We start from the raw sequence: 17,660 nt of genomic DNA on the forward strand, positions 1-17,660 counted from the left end.
GTGGTGGTGGTGGTGGCGGTGGTGGTGGATAAAGACGAAAGCAAAATAAATCTGATTAGATATAACCATAAATGTCCCATCTTTTCAGATTATATTATTCAATATATCGTGGTTTTATGTTGTCTATCTTTAAAGACCGCTAGGTGATTTCAGAGAGATTTAGTTCTTATTTTTAACATGTCGACCAACTACATCGGGAATCTTTCAATGATTCGGAGAACAGAGCATAAACTAAGAGCGTTGAACTACCTTTCGCTTCCAGTCAAACTTGAAACTGCTCGTTGGCAAAATCACTAAAACCTCATACGTAAAAAAAGAAAGGTTTAAACTAGTCATGAGCAAACTACAGTCCCTAAGACTTTCTGAATGGCACACCTAACGAAAACTTACAATATTTTAGTAGTGCGGTCCGTCTAATGATGAACCATGTCTCATGCTGCCCGCTTCTCGAAAAACGTTGCTTAAATATACCTTTCAGATTAAAACATTCATTTGTTATCAGGTGCAAACCTATAAATTTGGAAAATTAAATATTATTTTTCTAAGCACAGACGTATCCCATATGAGCATCCAGTTCGTCCAGATGTTAAAGAATCGTCTCCTACGCTGGTCTAGAAGTTTCATTCAAGTTCTGACAAACTGGTTAACCAATACCGGAGAAGTCATGAAACGAAGTAGCAATACAAATCCAAAGAAGTATTAGCAATGCTTCAAGAGCAATTTGCATAAGGATCCAGCACGGCCATATGGTTAACGAGTGCGATTGGCAATAATGCAGTTACAAGTTTGATTTCTCTGCGTGACATTCGAGTAATCGTCCTTTGTTTGATCTCACATAGTCAATCGTTCCGGATTGACTATGTGAGATCCGAGAAACAGAAATCGTGAAGAAACCATTCTATTTCATTTTTATCCATGTTTTGGGACATTGCTAAGTTATCATCCCTGTATAGACATATGCAGTACCTGATGAACATTTTACCAATACGACAGGGTGCTGAAAAGTTCCTGGCTTTAAGGGTGTCACGAAAGGCCTGGTTGGAGGCCCAGCCTTCCGATTTCTTTTACAGGGTAATATCAGTCTTGATGCTGTATCAGTACTACTTGAGGATTACATCAAGGATATACATGCCTATGGAATACTCAGTTAATTAACAATAATTACATGCTAATTAGGTAAGCAAGTAATTCAGTTAATCAAATTCAATATTAATCATCGAAACTGACGGAAAACCATTTATTTATTTGTTTACATCAAGGTGGAATAATTTTACAACTAAGAAACAAATAGGTTGCACAGGCGGGATGTCATGATAAGCAACTCATAAATATAATACTGTTGGTGAAAGGCTTCCAGCAGTTCACTTATATTGTTTTATTAATGAAGAATGTTAGTAGTGTAGCAGAACTAGTAGATCGATGGGTCAACATCCTGAAATTATACACTTTTGTCCTATTCCAGACTTAGTTCGAATTCCTCTAGGCCTTTTCTGAATTTGTCCATCTCATATCTATCCATGTTTGGGATATTGCTAAGCTATCATCCCTATGTAGGCATATGCAGTACTTGATGAATATTTTACCAATACGAGGGGCAGCTGAAAAGTTCTTGGCTTTAAGGGTATCGCGAAAGGCCTGGCTGGAAGCCCAAACTTCCGATTTCTTTTACAGGGCTTAGAAAAATCGGAGGACAGCTGTAATAAGTGTGTGACTCTGAGAGGGGAACATGTTGTATAGATTCCTAATAAACTGATCTTCCTGTATTCTGAGAGAGGAACATGTATAAAATCATAATTAACTAATCTTCCTGTATTTCGTTTTACCCACAGCAAGGAGCTTTTCAGCGACACCTAGTACGTTTCCGGATAAAACATAACGTTACAATTTCAATTGTTTTCTGCTCCGTCATAGCACCCTATGGTGACCTCAAATTGGTCAGGGTTTACTTTTGTCTTATCTAGGTCGAGTTGTCACGGGATAAGGACGATTTCCTTGCATGCATGTTAATGTTTATTTGTTTGTTGCTGATTTCGGCGAACCACTGAGCGAAATCTAATGATTTTAATTCGAGAAGTCTTTCGATGAACATGCAGAATTCAGCGATAGCAGATCATGTGAAACTGTAGGTCTTTGTTATTTATGATGTCATTTGTACTATTGTTTCTTCTATGAGTTCGGTAGCCTTATTTTGGAATTCATTTTTATCAGGACCTTTTTGTTTATTATCCCTAATTCTCCGTTCGTTGCTTTTATTAGTCTGCATTGGAGGCTGTACATGAAGTTGGTCTTATGGTCCTTCGGAGTTATATAGGTTTGTCTTTTTGCAAAGCAGTTGGTTCAGTCATCTATTTGTAGTTTGGATGCTAAGTTTTTAGCTTCTTTGAGTATTGTATATGTTGAAGTTTGCTTTTTCGTATGTTTTTGCTTTGCAGTTACTCATCGAGACTTAACCAGCATTTCTTCCATCCATATGTTTTGAGTTCCAACCCGCTGAGGTCAACTTTCGATAAATAAGTACCAGTTGAGAATTGGGGTTTATGTAATCGACTTACTCCTTCCCTGAAATTGCTGGCTTTGTGCCAAAATTTGAATTCATTATTATTATCATTATTGTGTGAGAGAGCAGTGCATGCCATCAAAATGAAACTGGGGTAAAATATACGAAGCCCAGTATACCCATAATGACTACCCATCTGATAAGGGTACACTAGGCACATGCATCATAACCATATGTGCGCCACATAGTGATCTCATATCAAGAGTAACAGCACATGACTTTGCAGGTGGGGCCAAGTTAGAATTTTCAGATCTATTCCATCTCAATCACAGAGTTTTTAATTAATTTTTTTAAACTAAACAGTTTGAAATTTCGAATGCTGGTAGAATTTATCACGTAGAACACGATTTACTCTGAACGTTTTTGACAAAATTTCGTATTTTAGAAGTTATTTCGTGTTAAAGTGGTCGCATTTGGGTAATTTCAACCAATCAGTGACGTGTATTCGGTTGAAGAAAGCTACTGCTGTTTGCGATAGTAATCGAAGAGGAACAACTTCCGAATCATCTCTACTAAATGTCACCACTGTTCGAAGAATCAACACCATAGAGCAATAAGTCCACAGCTGGCTTTTTTGTTGTTGACATATATGTAGTTTCAAAATGCCTTATTTTACAACTATGAGATGTATTGTTATTGTCATGATTTTATCGTACTATAATCAACAACAAGCACATTTCGTCAATATAAAAGTTTTTATTCGATAAAAAATTACATTATCAAAACATGAAGGTAAAACAAAATAAATAGCGGCATATACACCGGAAAATACGGTAATTGTAGTGGCAGTGATAAGTTCGCTCGCTGGTTGCTAGTTGATAGTGTAGAAGGAAGGGAAAGAGTAAGGGATGCATGGTACTGACTAGAAAGGAAGAGAGGATAAAAGTGACATCGTCTTCGCTCGTCGTACGAATAGAACAGAGTGGTGACATTTAGTAGAGATGACCCGGAAGTTGTTCCTCTTCGATTACTATCGCAAACAGCAGTAACTTTCTTCAACCGAATACATGTCGCTGATTGGTTTAAATTACCCAAATACGACAACTTTAATTCGAAATTTTGTCAAGAACGTTCAGAGTAAACCATGTTCTGCGTGAGAAATTCTACCAGTATTCGAAGTTTCAAACTGTCTAGTTAAAAACAAAATTAATTAAAAATAGATGGAATAGGCCCGAATTTTCTTCAGGTCGAGTAGCCCATCCTGCTCAAAAAGTCCCTCAATAAGGATTTTTTAAGGATGTTGAACGAAAACCTATGTTTCCAGAGGTGAATTATCCAAACCCGAAAGAATTCCTCTCAACACACGGCTGTGATGCTCCCCCACTTCTTTTGCTCAGGATCAGAGATGGCGCATATTGTCAGCAACCAAAGGACATGCTCAACTGGTTAAGACAGTACGCTTTTGATTTTAACTGCTTGAAAGTGTTATCATGTACATATTTTGTCTTGGTATAAAAGATGGGCTACAGCAAATATTCTGCTCAATACCACAGATTTGCTTGTCAGGTGTTTGACCTTAACCAGTTGAGCATGTCCCTTAGTGGCTGACAATATGTGTATCTCTGATCACGAGTAGAAGTAGTAGGGGAGCATCAGAGCCATATGTTGAGAAGAATTCTTTGGGGTTTGAATAATTCACTTTGGGAAACATGGGTGTTTTGCTCAACATCCTTAAACAAACCTTATTCAGGGACCTTTTGAGCAGGATGGGCTACTCGACCAGAAGAAAATTCTAACTGGGCCCCACCTACAAGGTCATGCGCTGTTTATCTTGATATGAGATCATCATGTTGAGCACATATGGTTGTGATGCATGTGCCTGGTGTACCCTTATCAGACAGGTAGTCATGATGGGTATATTGGGCTTCGTATATTTTACCCTAGTGTCATTTGGCCACTCAATAATAATAATAATAATAATAATAATAATAATAATAATAATAATAATAATAATAATAATAACAACAACAACAATAATAATAATAACAACAATAACAGCAACAACAACAACAACAACAACAACAACAATAATAATAATAATAATAACAACAATAATAATAATAACAATAATAACAGGAACAACAACAACAACAACAACAACAACAATAATAATAATAATAATAATAATAATAATAATAATAATAATAATAATAATAATGTTCTCATAGAAACTGCCCAAATCCTAAGAAAGACATTGTCAAATTGAGAATACCTGATTCTCTTAAAGCTCTTTCAAAACTGAAATATTACAAATTCCACAGATTCTGTATTCCTCCCGGGACAATATATCATTGTTAATTATAAATAACCCCCATAGTGAAACGGCCAGCTTCCTGTTATTCGAGATCTCTGGGTGAGACTTGGAACATCTGATATAAAGCAAAGTAACAATAGCGTACATATGAAGAGGAACAACAACAACAACAACAACAACAACAACAACAACAACAATAATAATAATAATAATAATAACAATAATAATGATAATAATAATCATAATAATAATAATAATAATAATAATAATAATAATAATAATAATAATAATAATACATCCTACTCAAGGCACTATTTATTCAATAATACAATCCACAAACAACCAAACAATCCACAAACTCAAGACATATTCTTTATAGCAAATGTCCAATAAAATAAACAACCACCAACAGGTCCAATACCAAACAGAAGAACACAACTCGCATTACACACACAATACACAATACAAAATACAAACATTAATACGATAAAAAAAAATTGCAGCCAGACCCCATAACAAAACAAACTGATGCAATACAATACCGGGAAGAGTTTACATCCGGCCCCCCACCACCAACAACAACAACAACAAGAAAGAACACACAATGCTGCACGCACTCCAGCAAGCCGGTGGTGTAGCAGGTGGTGCAGTAGAAATTTGTATGAAAATACAAAATGTTCAATGATGATGATGATGATGATGATGATGATGATGATGATGATGATGATGATGATGATGATGAGAGTAAGGATGATCATAATGATAGGAAGGCGTTGGAGGTAAAACTGTAGGAGGACCTTTTCTCCTTAATGATTTTCTCAAACCTTCTGTTTTCTTTCGATTTAGAAGATATTTATTTTATCACAACAGTATCACAACAAATATCCATGAGCAGAAGGATTTTAAAATAAATAAAATATAAAACTATACATCCATTAATAATTAAAAATGTTTATTATTATTATTGTTTCTATTATTGTTGTTGTTGCTGTTGATGTTAAGCAACCAAAATAGAACTGATCCTTATTTAAATATTGATAGGCTTGTTTCAATAATTTTAAATAATTTTTTCTGACTATAAATTTCCCCACCATCAATCCAGCACGAAGGATGTGTACCAATCGTTTCATGTCTTTTTTTTTTTTTCTTTAAAGCCGATTGGCTGACTAAGCAACCGGTTGCTGCACAGCTGGTTCTCAAAGCAAAGTGATGCATTCAATAGTATTTCCAGTCAACCAAGAAATGTTACTCGATTCACATGGCGAGCAGGAACGTTTAATTCTTTACAGGCCTATAAAAACACGCTCGCACATACACACACAGATACAAGCATACACACACACATGCATACATGTATACGTTGACTGTATCAGCAGGTACATCCTATAACTCTCTATACAAAAGACACCTGTTAACCAGTGGTTTACAGTTCCTTTTCTTCAACATACCACCAAGTGCTGACCGCGATTGGTTGGTCGCTGTACGTTTTCAAAGACAGTAAAATTGCTCAAGATGTCACGTCGACGACTTGAGAATGGCATTCGTAGCAAAATGAATCTTACAGGTGAGAACGATAAAAAAAAAATTTACCTGCATTTTGTATTTCTTTCTTAGACGTTCATTTCAGTTTTATCATCTCGGCATTTTAGTGTTCTTGTTTTGATGATGTTCTTTTTGCTTTTAGATAATAGCTTGTTCCGACAAGTTCATTTGAAAAACAAAACAGAAAAAATAGTGATCATTAATATTGATTTTTGACATAAGAACAGGCTTCAAATTTGTGAAATGGCTATTGCTTTGTGTGTGTGTGTGTGTGTGTGTGTGTGTGTGTACTTGTACTTAACGGGCACTTTATTGTATCCACCACTAAAGAGTGAACGACAAAGTTGACTTCGATAGGATTCGATTAATATCGATTTCTAAATTAGGCCAGCGATCATTTATTGATAACTGGAGTCAAAGTGAAATGTTTTGAGGTTCAACACTCCTGACATAAAACGTTGGATTTATTAGTACAAAACATTGCTCAGTCAAAAATTGAAACCAAGTTGCAGATTTGATTGACTAGGAATCATTATTAATAAGTGGATTTTGACATCACAAAAGTTAATATTTCTTCCAAAAGCTTCTATGTTAGGAGGGGTGGGGTAAATAGATTTTTGTTACGTTAATGTCTTTTCTAATAGAATTGACTGCCTTTGTTTAGCCCAAGATCAGCCTTGACCGAGCACACACCTACGATCAAAAGTATTCCAGTTTTGACCAGACTGTTTTTTCTTCAGGTATCATTTATCTAACATTTCGCTATTCACTACAGGTTTTAGTTATCAACTTGTTTAAGACGCTGGGATGTACTTAAGATAAATTTAACTGATATTTCCAACAGGTCATACACTCCAAGTTAAGGCTCCTTTGTTTACTAATCAGCAATGGCTTCAAATGAGGATCACGTTCTCGATTCGACAGGAGTTTACATCCTGCAGTACTATGCAACATTTTTATTAATAGTAGTATTGCATGTTTCATTAACTCCAAAGCTTTTTCAATACACTTTCTGCGTTTAAGCATTCAATAGTATCTAATTTCTCTCAGGATGAAGACAATACAAAACTCTTTTATTGTGTTAGTGTATATGTCTAGTATCGATTTTACACGACTTAGCACGAACTAACTGCGTGCAGAATCTGTTTAGTTCAATGTATATTTTAGTTCATAGCTTTCTTTCATCATGTTTAATTTAGATTATAGTTAATACCGTAAACCTGTTTGTTTTCCGTCACATGAAATTTTAGAATATAGATTAAGATTTATCAACGTAGTCGTTGAATATTTGTGTTCAAAGAGAATCTCGACGAGTAAGTCTCTAGTCCACGTAACATACTACACAACGTGTAAGTTGTACTAAAATTGAGGCATGGTGTAAAATACATTATTTATTACTGATTCTCTTACATTATTTATTTTGTCTCTTAGATTCTGTAACTAGTTGCTTACGCTCCAAATACGACCGCTTAATGTATGTTATCATAATATGTAACTATTTCTTAGCAAGTAGAATTATATTTATGAAATCAATCGCTTGTTGCTAGCAATTATTAAAATTTATATGTATAGCAATATATTAAAATTTATATTCTAACATGTAAGTCCGATAAGATTGTTTAATATATTTGCTTCATCTAGTACTGGTTTCTTTTGTCGATGAACAAGGGGCCTATATTTCTACAGTTCTGGACTGATGCTATTTTATGTCACGCAAGTAGATAATTTCTTTAGAAAAGGGCATAACCTCACAATAATCCTTCTGCTAAGGATGAATTCTGCATAAATAAAAAGAAAGTACTCATCAATCAGAATCTGTACTGGCGCCTTTTATTTACATCTGGAATTATTTCACTTAATTAATACAGATAATGATGTTTTGAAACGATATGAACATTTTTGTACTTTCCATGTTCAACAAATTTGTAGCTTTATACTTAGGAAATAAATTGGTATTTATTACATGCTCTAATGCTAATGCGTCCTCAGAAACTAAAAAACAGCGTCAAGTTTCATTGAATACAATTTGATATAACTAATTTATAGATCTTTGAACAGAGATGTCTCGTTGATGAAGCATGACCCTTTTCAGCAATAAAGGAAGTGATAACCTACATTGCTCTACATCTACAGAACATATCATCATCATCATCGTCGTCGTCGTCGTCGTCGTCGTTACAGCGAACTAAATGGCATTTCGCTACACTTATTGCAGCCCCTATTTGTTCCATGTACTTCTCGGGATTTTTACTCATTGTTCCCAGGGCTCCGAAAATTATTGGTACCACTACCACCTTTTCATCAACCCCAACTGCATTACCTCCCAAACTAACCTGTCATACCTATCGACTTTTCTTTCTTCCTTATCGCATACCTTATTGCCAGCTGGGCATAGTTTGGTTTCTTTCTCAATTAAGACTATGTCTTAGTTTGGTTTCTTTCTCAATTAAGGAAGCTTCCTATTCTCTATCGCATGGTCGCACTGAATCATAAAATCCCACAGGATCTTTGCATTATCATTTTCGATGATGCCTTCGGGTTTGTGGTCGTACCAATTTTTTTTTTCTGTCAACTCCAAACTTGTTGCAAAGTGTCCAATGAGCAAGCCTTTCTATATTATCGTGGCGTCTCTTATATTCCTTCTGGGCTAGTGGCGTACATTGGCTGGTAATATGCCATACGGTTTGACCATTTTATTCACAGATTCTGCACTTATCACTTTCTGGTGTGTTGTCTACTCTGTATTTTATGTAGTTTGTTCTCAGTGCTTGCTCTTGGGCAGCACAGATTAGAGCCTCCGTTTCCGGTTTTAAATCACTTTTAGTCATCCACAGCCATCTTTTTTCTCTGTCTGTCTTATCTTCAACATTCCTATGAAATTGTCCATGCAATCTTTTCTTTACCCATTTATTTTCAGTTTCAATCGTTTTCAATTGCTTGTACAGTGCTTTATCTTTGCAATCTTTCATCCTACACAAGCCTGACCTTCTTACTTTTCATAATAGCGGTTCTGTGACATTTTTTACATAACATACTATGTTGTTTTCTTCTGCTCCAATACTGTGTGCGCATCCAATAAGTCCTCTTCCTCCTCTTTTTCTTGGTACATATAGTCTGTCTGTGTCACATTTTGAGTGGAGTGTCCCATATCTAGTTAGCAACTTCCTTGTCTTTCTGTCTAAGCTGTTTAGTTCGTCTGCTGTCCATGCGATTACGCCTGCTCTATATCTAAGTAGTGAAACTACCCAGGTGTTGATAGCTTCGATCTTATTCCGTCCGTTTAATTTCGACTTAAGGATTAGTCTCTCAGTCTGCGCAAGTATTCCACCTTAAATTTTTCTGTCATTTCTTTCTCCATCAATTTGTCCATTTCCAAAATCCCCAAGTACTTATTGCCCATCTCTACTATCTGCATCATAACCTCCCCAGACGGTATCGATAGCCTGTCCATACATTTGATTTTGCTTCTCTTCAAGATTAATACACCACACCTTCTCAGTTCGAACTATATTCTGATATCAGCACTAGAAGTATACACCGTATCAACGAGGCAACTGACTTGTACTTCATCTTTACCATAAAGTTTGAGGTCATCCATGAATAACAAACAGTTGACTTTTTGTTGGCGGCTTTTGAATACATACACAGCTTTTGCTTTCCTCAGTATCAGTGTTAGTGGTATCAAGCACAGTAGAAAGATCAGTGAAGACAGGCAGTCCCCTTGGAAGATGTCCCTCGTGATTTCTACTGTCCCTAAACTTCTTCCGTATGCTGTTAGGTCCATCCTCCAATTCGCCATACTTTTTCCAGGCAATCGCTCAACATTCGATGCAATACCAAATAGGTTCACACATTCCATTATCCAAGAGTGTGGGATCATATCGTACGCCTTATGGCTAAGTTACTTTTCTTCTTGCAGTCTCTAAGTGCAGTTTTGTCTATCAGGAGTTGATCCTTGGTACCTCTGCACTTACGCTTGCAACCCTTATGCTCATGTGGCAGACTCCATTTTTTTCCAGATGTTCGTACAGTGACTCTGCGGGTATTCCAGTCAATAATTTCCACATAAGTGGCAGACAGAATATCGGCCTGTAATTGTCTATCGTATTGATAAAAAAAAATTATTTCTCTATCTTTTATTATTATTATTATTATTATTATTATTATTATTATTATTATTATTATTATTATTATTATCATCATCATCATCATCATCATCATCATCATCATTATTATTATTAAGAAGACGGCGAGCTGGCAGAATCGTTTCCACGCCAGGCGAAATACTTAGCGGTATTTTGTCTGCCGCTACGTTCTGAGTTCAAATTCCGCCGAGGTCGACTTTGCCTTTCATCTTTTCGGGGTCGATAAATAAAGTACCAGTTGCACACCAGAGTCGATGTAATCGACATAATCCCTTTGTCTGTCTGTGTTTGTCCCCTCTATGTTTAGCCCCTTGTGGGCAATAAAGAAATAAGAATCGTTAGCACACCGAACAAAATGGTTAGCGGCATTTCGTCCGTCCTCACGTTCTGAGTTTAAGTTCCGCCGTGATGGACTTTGCCTTTTCATTCTTTCGAGGTCGATGAAATAAGTACCAGTTACGCACTGGGGTCGATGTAATCGACTTAATCCCTTCCCCTAAATTTCAGGCCTTGTGCCTACAGTGGAAAGGATTATTACAATCGTTGTTGTTGTTGTTGTTTTTGTTGTTGTTGTTTTTGTTGTTGTTGTTGTTGTTGGCAGAATCATTAGTACGCCGGGCAAAATGCTTAACGGTATTCCGTTCGTCCTTACGCTCTGAGTTCAAATTTCGCTGAGGTCGACTTTGCCTTACATCGTTTGGGCTCGATGAAATAAGTATCAGTTGTAATCGACCATTCCCTCCCACAAAATTTCAGGCCTTGTACCTATAGCAGAAAGGATTATTATTATTATTATTATTGTTGTTGTTGTTGTTGTTATTATTGTTATTGTTAAATAAATAAGGTGGCGAAGTGGCAGATACGTTAGCACACCGGGCGAAATGCTTTGCGGTATTTCGTCTGCCGCTACGTTCTGAGTTCAAATTCCGCCGAGCTTGACTTTGCCTTTCATCCTTTCGGGGTCGATTAAATAAGTACCAGTTACGCGCTGTGGTCGATATAATCGACTTAATCCCTTTGTCTGTCCTTGTTTGTCCCCTCTGTGTGTAATCCCTTGTGGGCAGTAAAGAAATAAGAAACGTTAGCACGCCGGGCGAAATGCTTAGCGATATTTCGTCTGTCTTTACGTTCTGAATTAAAACTCCGCCGAGATCGACTTTGCTTTTCATCCTTTCGAAGTCGATAAAATAAACACCAGTGAAACACTGGAGTCGATGTAATTGATTTGTCCCTTTCCTCAAAATTTCAGGCGTTGTGCCTATAGTAGAAAGGAATACTATTATTATTATTATTATTATTATTATTATTATTATTATTATTATTATTATTATAAATTTTGACATGTTAGTACTTCCGATACTCACTTGCGAAATAGCAAAAAGTCCCAATAAAACATTGGTACGGGTTTAGTATGGTATTCAGTGAAAAGAATCATCTGGCGTTGTAAAAGTACTTCACTGAGAGAAGTCCATAACATAACTCTTAAAATGAACATCAAGATAATCACGATCAATGAAAGTTTTTACATATTTAATGATTGGCTGAGGTTAATTACGTGTATTTTCTGTACAGCATACGTTTCCCTTACAATAATGTAACTAAACAGCAAAATATCTGTGTGTGGGTGCGCGTGTATACACACACAATCTCTCTCTCTCTCTCTCTCTTTCACATACACACACTTATACATATATATTCATTAATATTTAGCAGAAGCAACACTTGTTAAATGCCAACGTTTGATAAGTGCCAACACACGAAACTCTTGAACCACGTGTCACTCTGTTGCATCTGCTGAATATTAATAAAAAAAAATATATGCATTTACTCATATTTCAATATGTATTTTTCCTGTTTGCTTCACCACACACACACATATAAAAATCCATGCATACGTATGTGTGTATATATAAGTATATATTTACACACACATATATACATATACACACACACACACACACACACACACACACACACACATATATATATATATATACATACATATGTATGTATGTGTATGTATATATGAGAAGGCGCGTGACAGTGGTTAGGATATTCGGCTCCTGATCGTATAGTCGTGAGTTCGGTTCCCAGCAGCGCATTGCGTCCTTGAGCAAGACACTTTACTTCACGTTGCTCCAGTCCACTCGGCCTATCAAAAAGTAGTCTTAGCTGTTGATATGCTGCTAAATCTGAAAGCATTTGTGAATTTCATCCAATCGTAATAACATAGGTGACACGTTTAAGTTAAATGACATTCAGTAATTAAATTTACTTCTAAAATTAACTAAATTTAATAAGTTAGATATGTTTATTATATTTTATTTTACTTTCAGTTCTAGAGTTTTAAATGAATAGGTCTAAAAAAAAACTTCGGAATATTATGTCTTCTGTTTTTTTTTTTTTGTTTTTTTTTTCCACTATTACTTGTTCCAGTCAATGGACTACAGCTGTGCTGGATTACTACCTTGAAAAGGAAACAAACATATAAAAAGAAAATTTCTTTATAAACTTGATCGGTTCGCGTTTTAGTCACTGCCGGGTACTGTATTTAATTTGTTCACTGAACACCGCTGCGAATTACCCCTTGCTTTTCTAAAATCACCCCTAAATCACAATGTGGGGGGATATGCCCTATTTTTCAAATCCCGGCAGCAACACTGAAGCTGGAAGCAGGATAATAATTTAATTCTTCACTTTTTCACATTCAAGAATATATAAACACGTTTTTAAGTACAACACACGCGGTGTCAAAAAGAAACACCACTTTCACAAGCACACCGGGGTTGGCACTACGTGAACCACAGTGCTCTCTCTCCCTAGCGTGAAGCAACCGATCTCGGACATGTGAGCATGCGCACAACAGCCAAATATCACCTCGCTGGAACTGTGACGCGCACAGTTCTATACAAGAATTTTTGATTTCTTTTCATAAACTATGGTATGGTTACTGACACTAAGCTTAAGGATTATATAATGTACAAGTATTGAGAAAGAATTTTTTTAAAAACGGACCCATTATATTGAATGTTATCGATAATATCGAGTTGAAATAGAGGTGTTGTAGTTCCGCAGTGCCTATATACGAGTTGTCACTGACCCAAATACATATCTGAAACAGCTGTGAGCCTATAATAAATATACGTATATAGCCCATTATTTCTGGCAATTATATATGTGTATATATGTATATAATGGCAGGCTTGTTTCACTTTCTCCCTACTAAATTCACTCACATTGGTCAGTCCGGGGGCTATAGTAGAAGACACTTGCTAAAAGTGCCACACAGTGGGACTGAACTTAGAACAATGTGGTTGCGAAACAAACTTCTTACTATACAGCCATGCTCTTAACTAATGCGTCGGATTTAGTCAAATATTTTTGTATATCAGTTGATGATTATTGCATTTGACTTCAAAAGAAGCAGTACGTGAATTTTTGTCTAACATTTTAATTGTGGCAAGGACGGTTGTGGTGTTCATGCAGTTCTTAAAAGTTTAGTAACGTAACGGAAATATAATGGTTTTAGACATAAAGTAAAACCAAGTCTTAGACTTGCAAGCTGAGAGCTTTCTACTGGCCTATGTCGCTCATTGGTTTAGGTTGGTATATGCATTAATTTTGACTGAGTTTTCAATCGAAGTAATTTTGCTTGAAAAGACGATATCAGACAATCACAACAGAAAAAGATCAATTGCCTTTATGTAACAATCTGCAGATCACAAACAACAATAATAAAGATAAAGATATTTTGCTGTTATCATAGAATTCACTCAAAACAATCATCATCATCATCATCATCATCATCATCATCATCATCATCATCATCATTATTATTATTATTATTATTATTCAAGGCGGTGAGCTGGCTGAATCGCTAGCGCACCGGACGAAATGTTTACCGGTATCTCGCCCGTCGCTACGTTCTGAGTTCAAATTCCACCGAAGTCGACTTTACATTTCATCCTTTCGGGGTCGATAAAATAAGAATCAGTTGAACACTGGGATCGTTGTAACCAACTTATCCCCTCCCCCCAAATTGCTGCCCTTGTGGGAAAATTAGAAACCATTGTTGTTGTTATTATTATTATTATTATTATTATTCGGTAGTCTTATTTTTATCACGTGCTTTCACTGCACTACCAAGCGTAGCTCTGTGTGCCTCGTGTATGTGCTGTGGTTTGTTGAGATGCTCTTATTTTCACTGTATTGAAAGCGTTTTACGTAGGATGTGTGCGGATATATTTGCAGTCTTGGTGTTTCTGTTATGTATTTTCTGAATGTTTTTTTTTTTTACCATACCTAATGCGCCTACTATAATAGGAATTGTTTCTATTTTTAGGCTCCACATTCGAGTTACCTCTGTTTCCAGATCTTTGTATTTTGAAAGTTTCTCCGTTTCTTTTAGGGAAACATTGTCATCTGTTGGTATTCATACATCGATAAGAAGGCATTTCTTTTCTTGATCTCTGACAACTATATCCAGCCTTTTGGCTTTAATTTCTTTATTTGTGTGCATTAGCATATCCCAGAGTATAGTTGCTTTCTCATTTTCTGAGACCATTTTCTGGAGTGTGCCTATACCATCTTTATTATTATTATTATTATTATTGTTGTTGCTGTTGTTGTTGTTGTTGTTGTTGTTGTTGTTACTATTATTTCATACACGCACAACAGATTAAATTGATTGAAGAAAATCCGGACATCGGGCTACAAGTAACCTTAGATACTAAGAACCTTCCTAAGTATCCTAGCTATCCCTAATAATACTGTTTTCTGGAGCTACGCTAAACTAGGTTTTATGCCTATTTCCTCTATCTATCAGATCAAATCTTTAGGGATAGTTTCAAATGCACCTATAACTATAGGGATACATTTTATCCGCATTGTCGATAGCCTCTCCAACACAATGGCTAGGTCCTGGTACTTTGCTATTTTCTGTGTATCTCTCATATTGACCTTCTCATCAATTTTGATCAATAAATTGATGAGAAATTCATCCATCCAAGGATTATTATTATTGTTACTATGTATATATATATAGAGAGAGAGAGAGAGAGACAGAGACAGAGAAAGAAAGAGAGATGCTTATATATATATATATAAAACTATACTACATCTCCAGATGTATAAACAGTACTCCAATGTCAGTTTTATTCTTTGTGTAATAAACAATTTGAATAGAAATTACAAGTTGTCCAAAGTATCAAGTAACGTTTTTTTCTTATGGTTGTGTTGCAGGCATCGCAGTAGCGATTCGGCAAAGGAGACCGATAGAATAAGTACTAGGGTTACAAAGAATAAGTCCTGGGGTCGATTTTCTCGACTAAAGCATGGCCGCAGCATGGCTGCAGCATGACCGCAGTCAAATGACTGAAACAAGTAAAAGAGAAAGAGAAAGAGAAAGAGAAAAGAGAGCATTAGTGAGCAGTTCGAGAAGCAATAGAATCAACTGATTAAGTTAGAAGAACGAGGAACGGAAACTTCGAGCCTGACTAATATGATATCTTGGTGGCCAATATCCATGAGAGTGACAGATGGGTAGTGGATTCTACATACGGACAGATACAAACATTCAAAGCTGTGTTGTAATATAGATTATAGCTTAGACGGCAGAGATGGACTAGCGAGAAATTATATATGTTGTTGTATTTGGTGATGGTGATGGTGATGGTGGTGGCAGCGGTGAAGGTGAGCTCCAAGATCATTCTGAGAAAACTTATGATCAAAGGTATTTTAGTCATGATTATTCCGTGTTTTTAAGGTATTCTGTAAGTAGGACTACATTATCTAATGTCTTCTTTTCACAACAAGGTGTGCTGTGAGAGAGATTTGGTCATTATTTCTGTCAGATCAAGCGACCACATAGAAGCACTATTCGTGGTTGCTCTTGTTGTAGATTAACCCTGATTGAGAAGACATATAAACAAAGGCGATTCAGCCGTGACAAAGTTGTCTTTTATCTATTTAGAACATTAATAAATGTGACCTTTCTTTTTTGTATCGAGAGACGTATCATGGATTAAATTTGGTCGCTATTTTTAGCAGGTTAGCCAAGTGCATTGAGGCTCCCTCGTTGATGGATGCGTATCTGTAAGAAGTAGTTGATGCATTTCAAGTTAGACTGAAGACTACAGGTTTTTGTGTGGAGGAAGAAAAATTGCCTAGAAGATTTAATGTTTGCTATTATTTGTGTAACAGACCGCATGGACATTCTTTGCAAATACAGTTTTATTGTTTTCAATATAATTTCTCGCTTCATCAACCAATTATTTGTAAACAAGTTTTATTTTATCTATAAATTCCTCAAATCATTTAATAACAATCTGAACAACACATGTATCTCAAATATTCTGTTTTAATATTTTTCTCCTGGCTGTAAAACAAAATCACAGCACAAGAATTTTAGGCTCATTGTTGAATTCATACTGAACGAATTAAAACTAAAGTAATGAACACTGATTGTGATGTAATACATTTCTTTCATGCACATTCTGTCTGATTATTCTTGAATAACTTTAATATAAAATCACTACAGTTGCAGTTCAATCTTTAAACGCTGCCAAATATATGAAACACCTTTTATATAAACACACACAAACTATACACACACATACATACAAACATGTAAGTGCATGTATGTATATGCATATGTATATGCTTATTTATATAAATGACATATTCCCAGACGTTACTGTTTTGAATGGTATGATGGCCTATGTTTGTTTGTTAAATCTGACTCGATAGTTCTGTCATAGTTTGAAAGAATGAACTTATTTTCACGGCGGCACTTAAAAGTATTAATCGTTTGTTTAAGATATCTGTTCTTTTGCTGGGGAAGTATTTCTCATCATTGTTGACGTCACATAAATTTGAATAGTGGATGTACTGATTTGAAATGCAGTATAGAGCAGATGGCATTAAAGTTGTTAATTTCAATATAACCATAGCTAATATACACATACTACAGTGTAGTAATTTGGCACTTGGGTGATGACTTGCATAGATATGTATATACTTTACAAGGACAACATTTATACATAAACATATTTATGAGTACACTTGTCGATCAAAATAGCAGGAACATTGTATGTGTGTATGTATGTATGTATCTATCTATCTATCTATATATATATATATATATATATATATATATATATAT

The 17,660-nt window shown here is 35.7% G+C and overlaps 1 protein-coding gene across 1 annotated transcript in view; it reads left to right on the forward strand.

Moving 5' to 3' along the window:
* The first annotated feature begins 6,053 nt into the window (after positions 1-6,053).
* Positions 6,054-17,660, forward strand: part of LOC106881193 (SKI8 subunit of superkiller complex protein) — a 68,819-nt gene continuing 57,212 nt past the window's right edge. Inside the window, exon 1 of the mRNA XM_052967511.1 lies at positions 6,054-6,375. Within this exon, the coding sequence (XP_052823471.1) occupies positions 6,324-6,375 (52 nt within the window). The 5' untranslated portion in view covers positions 6,054-6,323. The remainder of the gene's footprint in view (positions 6,376-17,660) is intronic.

This window comes from Octopus bimaculoides, chromosome 1 (assembly GCF_001194135.2).
Source record: "Octopus bimaculoides isolate UCB-OBI-ISO-001 chromosome 1, ASM119413v2, whole genome shotgun sequence".
Lineage (NCBI taxonomy): Eukaryota > Metazoa > Mollusca > Cephalopoda > Octopoda > Octopodidae > Octopus > Octopus bimaculoides.